The following is a 19461-nucleotide window of genomic DNA, read 5'->3' on the forward strand; positions in this document are numbered from 1 at the left end:
ATTCTCAGTGCTTTTAATTTGAAGTCTTCTCTACATTTTATTGAGATGCCATTTAGCTCCTGCTTCTCTATCATTAGTCAAGATGTTAAGCTGAGGACCAGCAGATGCATCTCTGCTCAACATACTGATATTTTTATGGTGCCAAATGTGACCATCAGTCTGAGACTTTGTTTGTATCTGAGCCAGCTGATCTCATTCGTATTTTCCTGTATATCCTCCAGTGATCTCTAAATACTATAAAGCCATTATCTCTGGCCATGTTTTGTGTCTCACTCCCCCCCCGCTTTTTCAAATGGAAGGAGAAACTGAATCAGAAAGTTGGTTGTTTGTAGGTGTTGGAAAAGAGGCTTGTGAATTATGTCGAAAGAGCCCGGAAATTTCCCCAGCCCTGGTGTGTTTGTTCATTTTTCTAAACTGTCTTCTGGTGTCCTTTCACCAAGCTCTGTGCCGTCTTTGAGCACTGGCAACTGCTGAGCAGTAGAACGATCTAGCACACTGGCTTCTCCTTCCCTACTCTTCACCAGATAGAGTATTGTTTGTCGTCCGGAGGGAGAGGCATCTTGGGACCTTACAGAATCCAGTTGTCAGCTCCACAGTGTGATTCTGGGAAGGCCAGCTCTCTCTCCTAGCTACAGAACAAGTACTCACAGTTATCCCATGATGTTTCTTTCTACAGCTTAGTTTTTAACCTTTTTGAGGCTTGGGACCCTTCTTTTCCTTAGGGCCCTTTTTAACTTCAAAATGTTTGCTAACTTTTCTCATGATAATTAGCTAGACTTTTAGTGCCCTTTGAGAAGTAAAATACGCTGTTATGAAAAGCTATCATGAATTCATTTGTATTTTTAAGTGAATTGGTACTTTGATCAAAACTTGAAGCTGGATTTATTTGAAAATCAATAATATGCTAAATTTGAGAACTAACTTATTTGTTTGATATTCATTTATTCCTTGTGTACATGTGGCTGCCAAAATCTTATAACAATTTGTGGGCTTCCCAGAGCCGTGATCTACTGTTCAGGAACTCCTGATTTCATTGTTGTTTTTAATAACCTTTTTACTTTCCATATGGTCTTTTCTCTCTCTCCCTCCCTTTGCCTCTCCCTTCATCTATAGAGTTTCAAGTCAAAGGGATATGACATGTTAAGGAAAACAACAGTATGCCTTCTCTTTGGGGAAAATAAAGACCGAGTACTGACTTTTAATGGATCAGCTTCCAATATCCCTGATATTGATTTCTCTGTTAATGTTCAGCATCCAAACCCACCAAAATATAAAAACCTTCCTAGGCTTTCATTTCTGACTTGTAAAGCTCCCAGTGGCCCATTTGAAAGCCAGAGTATTGTCTTAACTTTGGTTCCAAGGCCAGTTTGAAGGTGATCTCATTAAGTTGAAGATAATCCAAAGGGAGAACTCAGAAAAAATACCAGATCAAGCTTTCAGAGGTTCATTTATTTTGTGGAGTTGGTTAAGCAGCTAATTAACTGCTCTGTCCAGCCAGTGCCCTTTGGCTTATTGTTCCTTTGATGCATTGGAAACTAAGCCACGTGAAGTCCCTATCTTCCCTTTTCTTGTAGGAGGCAGCAAAGTATAGGGGAAAGAGCAAGGGCTTCAGAATCAGATAGATACTCCTTGAATTCTGCCTCAGCCACTTACTCGTTGTGTGACCTTGGGCATTTGCCTCTCTGCTCCTTCATTTCCGTATCTATAAAACAAAGCTACTAATAATATCTCATGGGGTAGTTAGAAGGATTAAATAGAAAACGTATTAATAACCTTTATATTAGAACTTAATAGATATTTAATAAATGGTGGTTATTACTATTGTTTTAACAGACCATAAAGAAAAACACCTAGACTTTTTTTCTTTTTATTCAAATGCTTGGGATTACATTGTCTAATACTCTTCATCATTGCCAATTTTGCAGTCCCTAATAGAAGGGACTGCTTAGTCTTTTTGTTGTGTTTTCTTTCACTTTTCATGAGTGATTTTTCCACACCAAAGGCCTAAACAGATTCATTTAGAGATAACCATTTGCTGAATGAAATCAATGGGAGGATTCCTTCAGGATCCCCCAAAGCCAAAATTTCTCTGTCTTTCAATCTAGAAAAAGTTTATACATTTCCATTCCAGGTCCCTTTAGAGGACTTTTGGTTTCAGTTTCAGATCAGAGATCACATTAACTCGTGAAAAATCTTCTTCCTTCTTACTGAGCTGTTAGAAAATGTTTATAAATCTTCTGGTTGGGGTACTCCAGAAATGTATATATTAAAAAGAATTTTGTAATGTATGTTTATTTGAAAGAGAGAGAGATTAGTGAGCGCACGTGCAAATGGGGGAGGGGCAGAGAGAGAGAGGGAGACACAGAATCCGAAGCAGTCTCCAGGCTCTGAGCTGTTGGCACAGAGCTTGATGTGGGGCTTGAGCCCACAAGCCACGAGATCATGACCTGAGCTGCAGTCAGATGCTCAGATGACTGAGCCACCTAGGCTCCCTCAGAATTGTAGTGTATTAATGTTCCATCCAAATTAGTAAGTAACCAGATGACTCATTTCTCTGGGATCTTCACCTAAGTGTAGGAACTTAGTTTAGGGGATGTTTGTCTTTTGGGCTATTATCTGGTTCTGCTTTAATGACTCTCTTATATGTAGTCTTTTTGTTTTCTCCAGGGACAATGGTGACAGATCCAGGCACCGAGCTCCACGCAATGCCCGGATGTCTGCACCTTCACTTGGACGTTTTGTCCCAAGGTAAGAACTTGGTAGTTAGCCTTTATGAGGGAGCCTTTATGAGAGCCTCGTTTCATTTTTAAACCTACATTCTGAGCTTTGGATTCCATATCTGAAATTATTTCCTAGTGAGCCTATAATCCAGCCCTGCCACCTAATGACTTGACAGGAGATGATTGGCCGCAATGAAAAGAGATGGACAAGTGACACTGGGAGCATCCTATTCAAGATTAGAAGCCCCGCAAAACTGCAGAAGAAAGATCAGGAAGGAGATACAAATCTGCAGAAGGATAAATCCCAGCAATTTTTACTCCCGTGTTGGGCTTCTGTGGATTCCTAGGTTTAGTGTATCCCTTAGCTTTGATTTTTGGGGGTAGGTGGATTTTTGTGTTGTAGTAGTCTTTTATAGGCTTTTCACACGTGGTTCCTTCTTATAGGCGTTTCTTGCTGCCTGAGTACTTGCCTTACGCGGGGATTTTTCACGAACGTGGACAGCCTGGCTTGGCTACTCACTCTTCTGTTAACAGAGTCCTGGCAGGTAAGGAGGTGTTTCTTTGAATTTTGAAAAGCTGAAAGGGCGAGGAGCCAGATAAAGCTGTCCCTTCCTTTACTTATGTGGATGTGATGGCCTCTTGGCATCTGGCTGAAAACTGTTTTGAGGTCTTATACTCAGTTCCTTACTTCAATGCAGGAAACTAGGATGGAATAAAGCTGTTTATCTTGCCCATTCCCACTTTCCTCATTTTTTTTTTCAAAAAATTGTTTAAACTACTTATTTCTTAATCCAGCAATTAGATTCTGGCTATGCTTTTAATTGAATGATAAAGGTGTCTTGTTCATGTTTTGGTTGGTGAGATACTCATGAACCAGATCCTGTGATTTAATTAGGAGCTTAATGCACACCTCTTCAACCCTTCACTCATCTGCCAGTAGATGGAGTTTCCAGGCACTGTGGAATCTTCCAGGGAAGGACGAGAAGAGACCCATAGAGCTGGCTCAGAAATCTCAGAAACAGAAAATGGGCTGGACAAGCCCAGCTGAGGCAGTTTTATGGTGACTGAATAGCTTAGTGACCCATGTTTATGGGCTAAGATACATGATGTGACCAGGCTGTTGTACATGGTATATGCTCCTGCTTCTGGGCAGTGTCTAGAGAAGGAAACAAAGCAGAATTCTGGTTTTTCCTGACAAAGGTTATTTCCCCATCGTGCACTTTACTCCCTTTCCCCCTCACCTCCACTGCCAACCTCTGTATTTATGTATGTAAAGGCATAAAAGGTATAAAAATGAATCCACATTTATGTGTGTCTTTAATAAGCATCTATTAAAAATTTCATAAAGACATTATGTTTTGGAAAACCTGGTGCATTGTGGTGGTTAAAGGTAGGAAGGGATCTCCGTGAGGCAGTGGCACTGTCAGCCCAAGAGAATGTGATTTCTAACCAAGCTACTGTGATATCCGGAAGGCCATGGGATCTGGCCTCCCCTAGGCAGGACTATCCTTGACCCCAGTGTCAAGGCCTAGAAATCCCAGAAACCTCAGTGGTTTCTCTGCTAGACACCAGGACTTTGTAGGCCCACCTTGCCGGGGGAGCAGACTATAGCATGGTCTCCTGACAACCTCGTCCTAGGACCTCTGGCCCTATTTGGTAAAAGACCCCATGCCTCTATGCCTCTCCATGCTTGGTGTTTCTGTGTGGCTTGGCTAATGGCACATAGAAGCTCCTCCCTGGCAGATAATCACTTGCTGCCAGGCAATACTACAGAGCTCTTCTCCACCCTTTGTTCCAGACATCTGCCTCCACCACCCCACACAGCACCTCCTGCTCCTCTACTGCTGGAAAATCTATTTCCTTGGCATTTAGCTTTTTGTGGGAACAGCTGTATGTTTTTTTCTTCTTTTGATTTAAGAACTCTACCTACATTTCCTGTTACCCTACTTTATGCCTAGAGGTCTGATCCCCATACGGCCCACATTCACTTATGAATACTTTTGACTATTGGGGTTGTGTTCTAGCAGGCAGTTGTTTAGAGATATGAAATCTACTGAGAAAAGTTCTCTAACAAAGGATGCCAAGTATCTCAAGGGGAAGGAAATCTAGATTCTTAAGAATCTCACTTGAGTTAGGTTAGCAGATGATTTCCATTCACAATTAACTAGTTTCTTCTGTTTTCTCAAGATACATGTTACAGAGAACCTATTGGTCTTTTCTTAAAAGCCTCATCATTTGTAGATACAGGTTTCCTCTGCTATTCAGAAGTAGAGTGTTCCTGGGGAACCCGGGTGGCTCAGTCGGTTACACGTCCGACTCTTGATTTCGGCTCAGGTCATGCATGATCTCTGGGTCCGTGAGATCGAGTCCCACATTGGGCTCAGTGTGGAATGTGGAACCTGCTTGGGATTCTCTCTCTCTCTCTCTCTCTCTCTCTCTCTCTCTTTCTCTCTCCCTCTCCCTCACTTCCTCCCTCTCTCTCTCTCTCTCTCTCTGCCCCTCCCTTGTTTGTGCTCACTCATGCACTCTCTCTGTCAAAATAAATAAACTTAAAAACAAAAAACAAAAAACCCCGGAGTGTTCCTATAAAGCCTTTCGCAAGCCAAAATGATGCAAAGCAAAGGAGCAATTACCATTAATTTATATGGCAAAATTTTTTAGTGTACCCAGACCCCAAAAATAACCTCTCTCAGGCTTTTCTCATACTTTAAGACACATCTTGCTAATGGATGCAGAAAATAGAGATAAAGCACAAATGTGCTCACAGACACAGTTCAAAGCTATGGCAGCTTGATGCCCAGGGTGCATGCTGCCTCTGCAATAGCTCTCTATAAAACAAACGCTGAACGCTATTTTCACTTTTTGCCTTTTTTCATTAAAGTGAAAATCAGAATCCTCTTTGGATTTTCTTCAGTTAGTGAAAACAAATACGATTGTAGGCCTTTTGTAAAAATGAAGCAGTGTAACACAGACTTTCAGGAAATGGGGGTACCTGTAATTTGGATGTCCCTCTAGATTCTGTTGACAGCTGTATTTTATTCTTCTCTTGAGAACATTTTAATAATAATGATAATAACAACAACCCCCAAAAGTCTCTCATTTATTGAGCACTTTCTGTATAGTAGGGAGTATTTTAAGTGCTTTACCAGTAAATCAGTAATCCTGAGATAGGTGCTATTACCTAATTAACAGTGGACGAAACTAAAGCCCAGAAGGCTAACTTGCCCAGAGTAATACAGCTAGAAGTTGGGGAGCCAGAACAAAGCCAGGCAGCCGGACTCCAGAGTCTCCTAGTCTGCTTCCCTACAGTTATTTTAAAGGACAGAGCGTCAAAATAGCGTTCTTCTTCAAGGACCTTAATCTAGAAGAAGTTATTCAGGGTTTTTCTTACTTGCTTTAATTCCTCTGTTTTAAGTGATTTCTAGACGTAGCCTTTTATGAACCAGCAGTGCTTGCTGAAGAAAATCATTATGTACTAGCCTTTTCTCTAAGCCTTCTTGCCCTCCTGGACACAGATGTTTTGCTTTTTATTACACTTACTGCGATCATGTAATAGAGCTCCTAAAGTAATGACTTTTTTGGGCTTTTAGCAGTAAGCGCTCCTAGTTTTCCTGGAGAGGCACCTTTCACTTGTGTGATTGGATTGCAGTTGTGATGGTCTCAACACAATTATATTCAACAGGTATTTGTTCTGTAGCTATGTACCAGGCACTGTTCTAGGCTACCAGAGTGAATAATAGGCATGGCTCCTGTGCTCCTGTAGCTCAAAGGCTAGATGGTTGACCATCCCTGAATCTTGCTGTTTGGTTCTTAGCTCCAAACATAAAGCCAGACCCTTTGAAAGGTGAATGCCTTTTTGCAGGGGTGAAGCATATACACACCTCTGGTTTTAGGAGGTGTGACCAGTACTGTTGTGACAAATGAGTCTCCAGTGGATGGTAGCCAAAGCCATTCAGAGTCATCAACAAAAATGGATTTGCAGAAAATTAAGATCCATTCTGCCTACTTCCTCCCACATGAGCCTGAGAGTGATAATAAAAAACAGAAGCTACTACAGAGAAGTGTTTTGATTGTTAATTTTCATCTCTTCCTCTTTATCTTGGTGCCTCCCCGCAATTCTGTAGGTTGCCAGTGGCCTCCAGTCACCTATTTATCCACGTCTTGCCTCTTCTTTAGCAGCACAAGTTCTGAACCTGTACTTAAAGAGATATAAGTGAATTTAAAGCTACTGCAGCTCTACCAGGTATATTTTTTGGGAAAAACACAGAAGTCTGGGGAGCTCCCCCTGCTGACTTTTTAGTAATAACAGCCACTGATAACAAAGAAGGACATGAAGTTAATGACCGCTTACTATGGGCCACGTGCTGTCCTAAGTGCTTTCCCGTGCATGACCTCCTATAAAACATTGTGGCAACCCTGTGAAGTAGGTGATGCAGTTCCATTCTGCAGGGAAGAAAACTGACGTTCAGAGAAGTTAGGTCACTTGCCCAATATAACACGGTGAGAGGCAGACCCAGAACTTTAAACCAGGTCTGTTTGCCTGACTCATAATCTTCTGTGCCATGTTTTGTCTGAGTTCAAGTAGGGAGTAACTGCCAAAAGGTTCATAAGCTTACAGTATTTTTCTGCATGTTTGAGGTCTCATAAAAGTGAAATGAGGAGTTCTGGCTTTTGACATCTTCCTGGTAATTACTGGAAGAAAAGAAACTTCTGAGGGATAGAGACCTGGATAATGTAGGGTATTAGTTATATGTCCTGCCTAATCTTTTTGACTTTCATCCTAATGATCATCTGTTCCCAGCACATGTGGGCCTGATGTACTTAATTTAGTGTTTTGATTAAAATCAGTGGGAAGTGTCAGGATTTTCTTGCTCCTTGCCACAGGTCACTGGGACCTGGTCAAGTGCCCTGGGCTAGAGATGGCTTTGTGCCCAGTCATCCAGATTTTTCTCTTATGATTTCTTCTTTGACCCACTAGACGCTTAGGAGTGTGTGCTTTGGGGTGCCTGGGTGGCTCAGTCGGTTAAGCATCTGACTTCAGCTCAGGTCATGATCTTGCGGTTTGTGGGTTTGAGCCCCACATTGGGCTCTGTGCTGACAGCTTAGAGCCTGGAGCTTGCTTCGGATTCTGTCTCCCTTTCTCTCTGCCCCTCCCTGGCTCATATTCTCTTTCTCTCTCTCTCAAAAGTAAATAAACATTAAAAAAAAAAAAAAAGGAGTGTGCTTCAATTTTCACATATTTGTGAATTTACCAAATTTCCTTCTGTTGATTTCTTACTTAATGTCACTGGGGTGTATGATTTCAATTATCTTAAATTTATTGAAACTTGTTTTATGGCTTAGCACATGGTCTGTCCTGGAGAATGTTACCTGTGTGCTTGACAAGGATGTGTGTTCTGTTTTCATTGCATGGAGTGTGCTGTCGATGCCAAGGAGATCTACTTGGTTGATGGTGGTGTTCAAGTTTTGCATATCATTGCTGATTTTCAGTCTAGTTGGCCTATCCTTGGTTAAGGAAATTTCCACTTATTATTGAATTGTGTATTTCTCCCTTCAGTTTTGTCACATTTTACTTCATATATTTTGAGACCCTGTTGTTAGGTACGTATATTTTTATAGTTGTTATGCCTTCCTGATTAATTCTTTTATCATATAAAATATTCCTCTGTCTTTAGTAATACTGTCTTGAAATCTGTCTTTTCTTATGTTGGTATAGCTCTCCAGCTATTTTATGGCTGTTGATTATGTGATATATATATTTTCCATCCTTTTAACTTTCAATATATATTTCTGAATCTAAAAATCTAAAGTATGTCTCTTATAGAAAACATATACAGTTGACCTTTGGACAATACAGGGGTTAGGAGCATGACCCCGTGTAGTCGAAAATCTATGTATAACTTTTGACACCCCAAAACTTAACTACTAATAGCCTACTGTTGACTGGAAGCCTTACCAATAACAAACAGTTGATTAATACGTTATTTTCTGTATTGTATACATTATATACTGTATTCTAATCATAAAGTGAGTCAGAGAAAAGAAAATGTTAAGAAAATCATAAGGAAGAAAAAAATACATTTATTTTTTTATTATTTTTTAATGTTTTTTGTTTGTTTTTCAATGTTTATGTTTTTGAGAAAGAGACAGAGACAGAGCAGGGGAGGGGCAGAGAGAGAGGGAGACACAGAATCTGAAGCAGGCTCCAGACTCTGAACTGTCAGCACAGAGCCTGATGTGGGGCTCGAACTCGCGAACCACGAGATCATGACCTGAGCTGAAGTTGGCTGCTTAACCCATTGAGCTATCCAGGTGACCCAGAAAAAAATACATTTATAGTACTGTATTTATCAAAAAAAATCCACATCTAAGTGGACCCATGCAGTTCAAACTTGTGTTATTGATTTTTGTTTTTTATCCAGCCTGACAATCTCTACCTTTGATTGGATTATTTATTTCATTCACATTTAATGTAGTTGGTATAGTTGGATTTTTGTGTACCATTTAGCTATTTTCTGTATTTCTCTTGTCTTTTTTGTTCCTGTTTCTCCTTTGCTTACTTTTTTAATATTAAATGGATATCTTCTAATGTACCATGTTAATCTCTTTACTGATTTTTAAACTGTCTTTTGTCAGAATCTATTTCAGACTTAATACAGACTTAATTCTGGTAAGATACAGAAACTTTGCTACACTATAGTTGTATTCCCTTCTCTTTCCTTTGTGCTACTGTTGTTATGTATATTGCATCTATATATATTACAAACCCAGCAATGCAGTGTTAGAATAATTGCTTTATATAATCTCATGTCCCAGGCATCCTTCTGTTTATTGCCTGTTGTGGGTAAGACAGAGCTACCTCTTTTGTAAGACTTTTCTTTTCCTTGTTAACTTTATTTTTGTTTGTCTTTTGCCTCTCTCCTCTCTATTAAAAACACTTGTCCTCTCTCTTAGATGTTCCCTATTTCCCTGGTACCTCAAGGAATTACTTGTAGGAGGCCTGTCTGCTCTAGTTTGGCCATTTGGTGAGCATCTGGGGCCTTGGGCTTGCTGACTTTTAGGAATTAGCTTGATTTCTCAACCCAATATCATAGTGCTTTAATGCAACACATTGTCTAATTACTGTATACTAGATCTTTGCGTAAATTGACAAATCTGGGAAAGATGAACAGTAGCGAGTGCATTTGAGGGTCATCACGGCATATTTAAATGAATATGAAGAGAAATAAATAATAGTTCTGGTGTTAGACCCTTTATCTCCATGTCCTATACCTCTCTGGTACCTAGTAGCCAGGCAAATAAAGTGAGTGACAGATTGCAACTCAGCATCAATTAAGATGGCTGTTTATAAACCCCAGATAAATGGACAATTAGTGGTGGTGGTCGTAGCTAGTGCTTCTTTAATAATTAACCCAATTACCTTTCCTTCTGCTCCAGTGATGAAAGTGAAGGCCATAAGGGGCTGGCTTGGTTGCCTGGGAAACAGAGAAGTAAATGCAGCAGCCCTTCCAGAGAACCCAGCCTTCCCAGATGCCTTACAGGACCCAGGACTTTGACTTACTTGGTGTCCACTGGTCCTTGGAGTGTCTGGGTCCATTCTACCCCAACGCTTCACTGCGTCTCCTTAACACCACTAGTGAAAAGTGTGCTTACTGAGACCCTGGGTCTTAGTTTCTAAGCTGAATTGCCTGTGCTGCTTCAGGTTTTTCTAGAGGAAAATATTGGGCTTTGTCAATGAACTTTTCTGTCCCTTTTATATTACGTGACTAAGTTTTTCTGTGCCTCTGTCTTTCCCCCAGGAAATTTCCTCTGGATCTTTCCCCACTGATGCTTCACACTAAACTATGCCCTTCCTGTGCTGTCCTTTTGAAGTGTGTGTAGCACTTTCCAAATGCTTAGCGTTTTTCAAGGCACTTTGGGTCTTATGAAAGAATTCAATAGTTCTGCCTTTAGGGAGTTTACAGTCTAGCCAGGGAGTGGCCTGATTTTCTATTTGTTTTGGCCCTGCTACTAAAAAAAAAACAAACAAATTTAATAAATCCCCTAGGACTTTAACTGCCAATCCTGATTAGTTAAGGAGGATACGGCTCAAACCTGGCTCGGACCAAGGATTTATGTCTTTTGCTACAGTTTGAAGAACTTCTCAACATGTCCCCATTTTTTTTAAATAGGTCTATGAGGATCAATAAGTGAAGTTTGGGAAGGACAGCTGCTGGGTACAGTATATGCTGCTTGGGAGGCAGTATAGCAAAATGTTTAAGGGTTTGGATTCCAGAGCCAGACTGTCTAGGTTCAGATATTCATTCTGCTACTTCCCAACAGTATTAATTCAGTTAATTTATTTTACCTTTTGGGGCCCCAGTTTCTTGATCTATAAAATGGGCATAAGAATAGTACTTAGCTTATAGGATTGTTTTAAGGATTAAATGAGTTAAATGAGTGAAAATAAGGAGACACTTAGAATAGTATTTTTTTGGCACACAATAAGTATTCAGTAGATGTTAGCTATTATCGTTACTATTATTTTTATTATAAATTTTGGAGACCAGTATGAATTGGAGCGGTGCCAGTCTCCTCACTGATTATAACCTTGCTGATCTGCCACTGTTCTGTCTTCTCCCAAATGGTGCTCTTCCTGGGTCCCAAGCAGAGCTTTTCCTCCTTTTGCTGTGGTCAGTGAGTTGAAAATACTGTGGGCCTTTTGCTCTATGGCACCAACAGATGGTAACCTGAGAGTCCTTGTGTTGATAATTTGACAGTCTAGTGTGTCACCTGTTGCCATTAGTCATGTCACCCAAGTGGGGAAGAATAGAGGAGTTTGCATATGACAAACTGTTTTCTGTCCCTGACTTGTATTAATAAAATAAGCATCTACTCAGCAGACCAAGTGTTTGCCTCTGTGTAACCATGGCAACATGAGATACTCAAAGTGTACTTCCTGGACCCCGTAGCATCATTAGCTGGGAACGTGTTATAAATGCATATCCTTGGGCCCTACTCCAGACCCACTGAATCAGAAATTCTGATTGTAGGACCCAGGAGTTTGTGTTTTAAAGAGTCTTTTTGGTGATCTTGGTGTATTTTAAAACTTGAGAACTCACTGAGCTAGGAACAGATGTAGAGACAGAGTCATGGGAAGAGATGAGGTGGTAATACCAGGAACCCAACATACATTAGTGCTGGTGAGCCCCTGTTGTATAACTCTTCTTCGTGTGGAGCTGTTAATAATGGGGAAGAATGAATGAATACACAATTACCTAAAGGGTGCTCAGCTGGTATATCAGCCATTTTGATTCAGTAAGCATTTATTAAGCTTCTGTTGTTTATACAGCACAGTATTAGGTATCCAGGTATCCAGGTGAACATGACATGATCTCTGCCCTCCAAAGACATCTACTAAGTTGGTATTATGCTATGAATGCTAAACTAGACGTATAAACAGAAGGCTGGCTGTGAGAGTTCAGCACCTTACAGTATTTCTGCAGCAGAAAGTAGAAGGACTTGACCTATAACCTCTCCCCCATCTTCTTAACTAACTTCCCCTCTGTTCCTCTTTCTCCTCCCCAAAAGAGAAGTATTAGCATCCGCATATCTGGACTGAGACCCCACTGTTTACTTGTACTTTTAAGTTCTCTGTATTCTGAGGCTTCCCCAGACCTAGAGTGATCTCAGAGTTTATTAAGACCCGTGGTTGTGTGTACTCCTTAGAAACACTACTCATTTTGAAGGTGCCACCTGAAGACGGCCTCTAATCTGAAGTATTCACTGTAATGCCAGAACCTTTACTTCCCTCTTCTTAGGTTCTGATTGGTTTTGCTTTGACATATTTTGCAACCCCTCAAAACAAATGATATAATATAGAAATCTACAGAGGGGATGTGAGGAAAGAAAAAGCTAAATGTGAGGTCAGTGCCCATATTTCCTAGTGGACACAGCAGCCAGACAGTCTCCACTTTATTCAAGATTAGAGATCTTCCACAACACCCGGAAAGACTTGGAACAACCCTTATGCTGTCGCATCTACTCCATCAGTTTAACCCACATGATCAATGTAAATGCCGAAAGCTAATAAACCATGCTAACCTTCCACCGCCTCCTTTTAAAAACTCTGAGCTCACATTAGCTTTTCTTTCTCTTTCTCTTTTTATGAGCTCAAGCAGCCTCATTTATTCCAAACTGGCTGGAAATGCCATGGGAGCTGGCAGACAGCACCTCTCACCCTCTTTACCAAAGTAGAGCCAACCTGTGGGTGTTAATTTCCTTTCTTTAACAACTGCTGATCCACAAGGCCAACTCTTCCCCAGGGTCCCTGTGCCACTCAGCTGGAAGCCAAGAACAAGCATGGATATCTTGGTATAAGACATAATGTGGAAAGAGGCACCTGCAGATGGGTGACCAGGGACCTTTTGGAGTGTTGAGACCCCCTGGAGGTGTTTCTTTTGGCTAGGAGTTAATTTTCACCCCAGAGCCAGATAGTTATCCTGTAACCACAGCTTTTCATTATTACAGGGCTACTGAAATGAGTCCCTTGGTTTGTCCTAAGCCGATCTCACTGCAGCTATATGCGCCATGCAAAAGGGACCCAGCTTCACTCCTGTTGGCTTGAGCTATGGGACTGTATTCTTGGGGTATGCCTGCCTGGCAATAAACTCATGATCTTTATTTTTGTGGCTTATGGCTGGTGAAGCACAAGCCAAAAGCATTTTCTCCTAAGCAGAGAATTTAACTGGTCTAGGCTACCAAGGAACAGACAGAAAGGTGGACAGAATGTAGAAGGTCAAAGTTCCCAGTGGGAACAGGGTACTGTTGAGAAAGGTGAGGTGTACGTTATGCATGTGAGGAAAGTATATCCTTTGTTTTCATAAATAAATCTGGCTAGAAAGGTAAATTTTCTCTAGAATCTGCCATATTACCAATGGCTGCTTTTGCTAATGCCTGCAGTCTTTTAGACTTCCACAGCAGTCTTTTATTTTGAGAGAGAGAGACGAGAGGGGGGAGGGGCAGAGAGAGAGGGAGAGAGAAAATCTGAGGAAGGCTCCATGCTCAGTGGGGAGCCCTACATGGGGTGTGGTTGCATGACCATGAAAGCATGACCTAAGCTGATGAAATCAAGGGTCAGGGAGGTTCAACCAGTTGAGCCACCTAGGTGCCTTTGTGATTCAACTGAGCCACCCAGGCACCCCTAACAACAATCTTTTCATTACAGTTTCCCTTGGACTAGTAACATAAAGGAGTGACATGGAAATACAGTCACTCCCGCCAATTAGAGTGAAGTTTTACCTGGGCATATAGCTCAGAGACTGTGCTAGTTCATTAACAGCACTTAAAATTATCCAACATTACCCTGCATGCTGAACTGGCAAAAGGGGTTGTGGAAAGAAAGAACATGGTAAGTCAAGCTTAGATTTGACCATGAGCTGGTGTTAGATCACATTTGCAAATGTAATGGCCGTGGAATATGGTGCTTCAAATGTGCTTTAAGACATACAAACAAATCCAAGGGCGCTTACTATATGTCAAGTACTATTCTAAGCACTTCTTACATGTTCACTTAATCTTCACAACATTCTAGTATGTCCTGTTACTACTCATTTTTGCAGATGAGGAAACTGAGGCATAGAGAGATTAAGTAATTTTGCCCAAGACCACAGCTAGTACTTGACAGAGCGGGAAGTGGGACTCAGGCAGTCTCGCTTTAGATTGGGACTTTTCAAATAGAATCATCATGGGGTATAGGAGACTCCTTGTTGGTAGAAAAACAGACTGAAATTTAAACTCTGGCTTTACTTTAAGAGAACAAAAATAATTTGTTTGGCTCCCAAGACTACTACTGGGGAGGGGGCTACGAATTCTGTTATATTCTTGTTGCAGCTCCTTTCCCCTACAAAGGGGGCCCTGTAGAATTACATTCCCAAACAATGAATCCTGAAGAGGTAATTACACTGTTGCCATCCCATTGGGAAGAAGGCTGGGGCGGTGATTACATTCCAAAACAAAGCTGTTCGGGTATAATTGCACTGTGCTGCTCTTATCAGTCTGGGGAAGGCAGGCCTCTGGTCTCCATCCTCATTTGTTTTTGAGATGAAATCCGAATAGCATTCAATTAATAGTCAAGACCCAGGCGCAGGGAAGTCAGCCAAAAGAGCAAAGAGGACATTAACTTGCTATTGGCATTTTCCTTCTACTTAAGTTTTGCAGACCTTTAAGTATCAGCAAATTTGAGGGAGAGCCCATTTGAGAAAATGTATTTGCTGCTAATGAAGGGTTAGAGACCCCTGCTTAGAGGCTGTGCCCCGAAGCCCTCATTGGCCTTTATGTAGAGGAGAGATGGTTGGGTAGCAGTGAAATTTCCCTCTTCCATCAACAGCTTTTGCTCTATCAAAAGATGGCCCTGGGATGCCTGGGTAGCTCAGTCAGTGAGGCATCCATCTCTTAATTTCACCTTAGGTCATGATCTAACTCCTCGTGAGATCGAGCCCCTCATTGGGCTCTGCACTGACAGTGCTGAACTTACTTGGGATTCTCTCTCCTTCTCTCTATGCCCCTCCCCTATCTGTCTCACACATTCTCTCTCAAGTAAATAAACTTAAAAAAAAAGATGCCCCCCCTTCCTTCAAATCTTTCTCTAAGGCTTCTAGCGTATATGTTTTTTTAATGTATGTGGCTTCTGGTCATGGATCAGAAAGCTTCTCTATGGTTCTATTGAGATAATAAGGCTGACTTGTTACATTTCAGCAATAATCTCTAGATCTGGACTGGAAGAAGAAGCAACACTAATTTAATTGTCTTGTGTTATGATTCAGAGAGCAGAAAACTGCTGGTGGCCTCTTAGACATGCTTGTTGGACTAGAGCAGAGAAGGGGAAAAGGTGGATGTTATCAGGTTGTGCGTTGCACAGACCCCTCTGAAGTGGTGTAGCCTTGGGGCACCTGCCTGGCTCAGTTGGTAGAGCATGCAACTCTTGATTTTGGGCTTGATCTCAAATGTGAGTTTGAGCCCGACATTGGGTGTAGAGATTACTACAATTAAAATCTTTAAAAAAAAAAAAAAAAGAGTGGGGTAGCCTTGGCCATTGCATCAGTTAGCTCTTCCTGCCTCACAAACCACCCCAGACTTTACTTGCTTAAAACGGTATTTCTTCTTCTCGCAACTCTGTGGGTTCGATGTGTAGTTTATCTGGTCTGGGCCAACTTGGCTGCCGTCTGTGGTCAGTTGATGGCTTGGCTGGGTATGCATAGTCTTGGTGTATAGGCAGAATAATGGCTTGCCAAAAATCTCCACATCGTCATTCCTGGAGCCTGGGAATACGTTACTTTCTGTGGCAAAAGGAACTATGCAAATCTGATTGAAGTTACAGATTTTGAGGTGGGGAGAGGAATTATCTGTATGGACCCATTCTAATCACAGGAGCCCTTAAAAGTGGAAGAGAAAAGCAGGATAGTCAAAGACATTGCAGTGATAGAAGGTGAGAGTGGCCCCAGCTAACAATGACAAGGAAACAGGGACCTCAATCCTACCATTGCAAGGAGCTGAATTCTGCCAGCAACCCAAATGAATAAGGAAGAAAATCCTCCCCTAGAGCCTCCAGAAAGGAACACAGCCCTGCCAGCACCTTGATGTTTAGCCCCATAGGACCCATTGTGGATTTCTGACCTGCAGAACTGAAAGCTAGTAAATCTATGTAAAGCCACTAAGTTTGTGGTAATTTCTAATGGTAGCCATAGAAAACTAACATACAAATGACTTCATGGACATATCTGGCAGTTGGCAGGCTGGTTAGCCTCAGTTGAGATGATTTATCTCTTTTCTGTTCACCAGTAAGCTAATTCCTGCTTCTTCATTGTAGCATCTCAGGATTCCAAAGACAGACAACAGAAGTCAGGCCTCAGTGCACAGGCCCTTTTCTGGTCTCTGGTTATATCACTTTTATTGTTCTTCCAAAGCAAGCCATGTGGCTTAAGCCTGGAGTCAGAGAGGACGCTCTTCAATGGTGCAAATACAGGGAGGCTTAACTCATTAAGGGCAATTACTGTAACCTTGTACCACAACTAAGTAGATTTTTGAGATCTGTGGTAGCCTGGTAGCTGACTCTAAACTAGTTGCTTCTTTAAGTGTCCTTACATATACTTGAAAGTTTCAGCATACCAAAAGATACAGATGTACAGATTTGGAACTTCAGAGAAACATCTTGGCTTAGATCAGTATTTGGATTGTTCTGAGAGACATGAATTTAGAAATGACATCCAGATAGGAAACTGGATCCTGGTTTTCTAGACATAATGTTTCAGAGAAACTACCTTATCTTTTCTCTTTTCTTGGGTGTTTTCTGGGATATATTTTTCTGTGCTAGAGGGTGAAAAGATGTTCAGAAGAGCTCTGTGGGTGGTTGGGCCCCTTGGGGCCACGTGTATTTCTGTGTAGGAGTAAGACTGGCAGAATTAACAGTACGAGCACTTACTAAATTGGCTGTCAGTGAACCTGTACCTGTGGCATCATTTATAATCCACAGCTCCTCTAACAGGAGCAACTTGGAAGAAAAGTTCCTGAAAACTAAGGCAAGGGATCTTTGTGTGCCCAGTCGCTGTGGCACACTGTGCTTTCTTACACCAGCAGTTGGGAGAGACTAGAATTGAGTTCCTCTCAAACACAGGACTTAGCTTTCTTTTGACCTGATTGATGAGGCTGAGAAACACACACACACACACACACACACACACACACACACACACACAACACACACACACACTGATTTTATGGGCTCCAAATGTGAATGCGTGGATTGGACCTCAGGCACATAGAGACAAATTTCATGTTCACCAGTGATTCTTTTAGGACTTCCTTGATGTTCCTTCAGAACAATCTCAATGGCTGGTAGGATGTACACTCTGCTGCTTGTGAGCCCTGGATTTTGTGGTGGGCAATTTTATTCAAAATAGGGCAGCCTATGAACAAGAGAGGTGTGTACTTATCATTGGAAATTTCAGTTGGCTTTTATGAGATCATCATCATCCAGCTTATTAAACATCTCTTCACGGGGCACCTGGGTGGCTCAGTCGATTGAACGTCTAACTCTAGATTTTGGCTCAGGTCATGATCCCAGGGTCATGGGATTGAGCCCTGTGTTGGGTTCCATGTGCATGGAGCCTGCTTGAGATTCTCTCCCACCCCACCCCCACCCCCGCCCCACCTTTCTCCCCCACTCCTGCTCTGTGTCTCTAAGAAAACAAAAAAATCTCGTTGCCCTGCCTCAAAGCTTAGCCAAATTTATGAAATGACCATGAAGCAGAAAGGGAGTTGCTGCCACTATTTGAAATGTGTGTGTGTGGCCATGTTTGCTACTGGAAAGTGAAGAGAAGTGACATGCGCAGCTGAGCCTGGGAAGGGAGGAATGCAGATTCCATTCCTAAGAGGAGGTGGAGCCGTGGGGTGCCTTGGAAAGGAAGAACAGCACTAAGAATGGAAATGTACGGACTGTGCAAAGAGCTTATCTCCTCTTGCCTGATAAGAGGCCCCGAGTATGTGGTGATGAGATCCCACCACTGTCCTTCCTTTTTCTGCCTTTGCTCTTTGGGTCCCCTTCTCCTCCTACCTTTACCTTTATCTGTGATGGGTCACAGAATATGACCTTGATTTTCTTTAAGGCAAAATGAGTACAGCTAACATAAGAGGTATTTGAGAGCTTATAAAAGCCACAGAGTGTTTCTTGGTCTAACTATTTTCATTGATTCTGCTGAAGTGAGGTGACTGGGGAAAAGTGGTAAAATGCTCCATTGCTTATTAGGTAAACTAATTAAAAACTGAAAATATCAGTGCAAAGCTGAAATAAGTTTTTTCAAACACCCAGTTTCTCCACCCTCATGTTCTAGGTGAAGAGCCTACAGAGATAGCTTAGGAACACCTGCTCTGAAGAAGTTTCCAGCTATTCTAACCTATGTCTTACCTCAGAAGAATTTTAAGGTCTTATTAGGGATATCCGAAGCAGGCAGCACCAGGGGTCACCTTGGGAGTCTTTAGATCCCTTTCTACCACTACTATCCAACCCAAGCCACCCCTAAAATATGTCATCTAGGTGAAAACAGTGAGCTTGCTTTGATGGTAGTTTCCAGACCTCACCTGTCCCCACCTGACCCATTAAACTACTGTCCTTAGGACTCCTTTATAGAATTTCTCAGGCTGCCACTTGGTGGAAGTAAGAGAGAAATTAGAGATTATAGTGGTGAAAGAAAGGCTGCCTGGCTGTTCATTCCCCTTAACTTCATGTCCCTTTCTACTATTAGTTCCAGGTACTCTGTGTTTTAAGCTTGGTTAGCACAGACTTATTAGTCTTTGTTTTCAGGCACCAGGTAGAGTTGTCTACCTTTTCCTTCATGTTATTAGTGTCTCTCCCAGGTGGGAAAGGGGCTTTTTTCAGAAAAGCTAATGCAGTTCTGAAGAGAGAGAGAGGTTGTGCTCTTTTCTGACATCCGAAGAAAAGCCATTAGAGTTTAGCAATCCTGGAAAAAATAATCTTGGTATTTTGGGATATCCTTTATTTTAAGATGCCTGCTTTCAGAGCGCCTGGCTGGCTCAGTCAGTAGAGCATGTGACTCTTGATCTTGGGGTCGTGAGTTCAAGCCCCACATTGGGCATAGAGCTTACTTTAAAAAGAAAAAAGGTTGGGGGTGCCTGGGTGGCTGAGTTGGTTAAGCAGCTGGCTCTTGGTTTCAACTCAGGTCGTGATCTCACGGTTTGTGGGTTTGAG

General features: G+C 41.8%; 1 protein-coding gene across 9 annotated transcripts in view; it reads left to right on the plus strand.

The window, feature by feature from the left end:
• Window positions 1-19461, plus strand: part of AMBRA1 (autophagy and beclin 1 regulator 1) — a 178816-nt gene that overhangs the window by 82171 nt on the left and 77184 nt on the right. For all 9 annotated transcript variants that reach the window (XR_015240845.1, XM_086677555.1, XM_086677551.1 and 6 more), the window contains 2 exons: window positions 2668-2748; window positions 3165-3265. Coding sequence is in view for 8 of the 9 variants with exons in the window: in XM_086677555.1 (XP_086533681.1) it covers window positions 2668-2748; window positions 3165-3265 (182 nt within the window). In the remaining variant the exon portion in view is untranslated. The remainder of the gene's footprint in view (window positions 1-2667; window positions 2749-3164; window positions 3266-19461) is intronic.

This window comes from Puma concolor, chromosome D1, assembly GCF_028749965.1.
Source record: "Puma concolor isolate L17-30 chromosome D1, mPumCon1.1.hap2, whole genome shotgun sequence".
NCBI classification, from domain to species: Eukaryota; Metazoa; Chordata; class Mammalia; order Carnivora; family Felidae; genus Puma; species Puma concolor.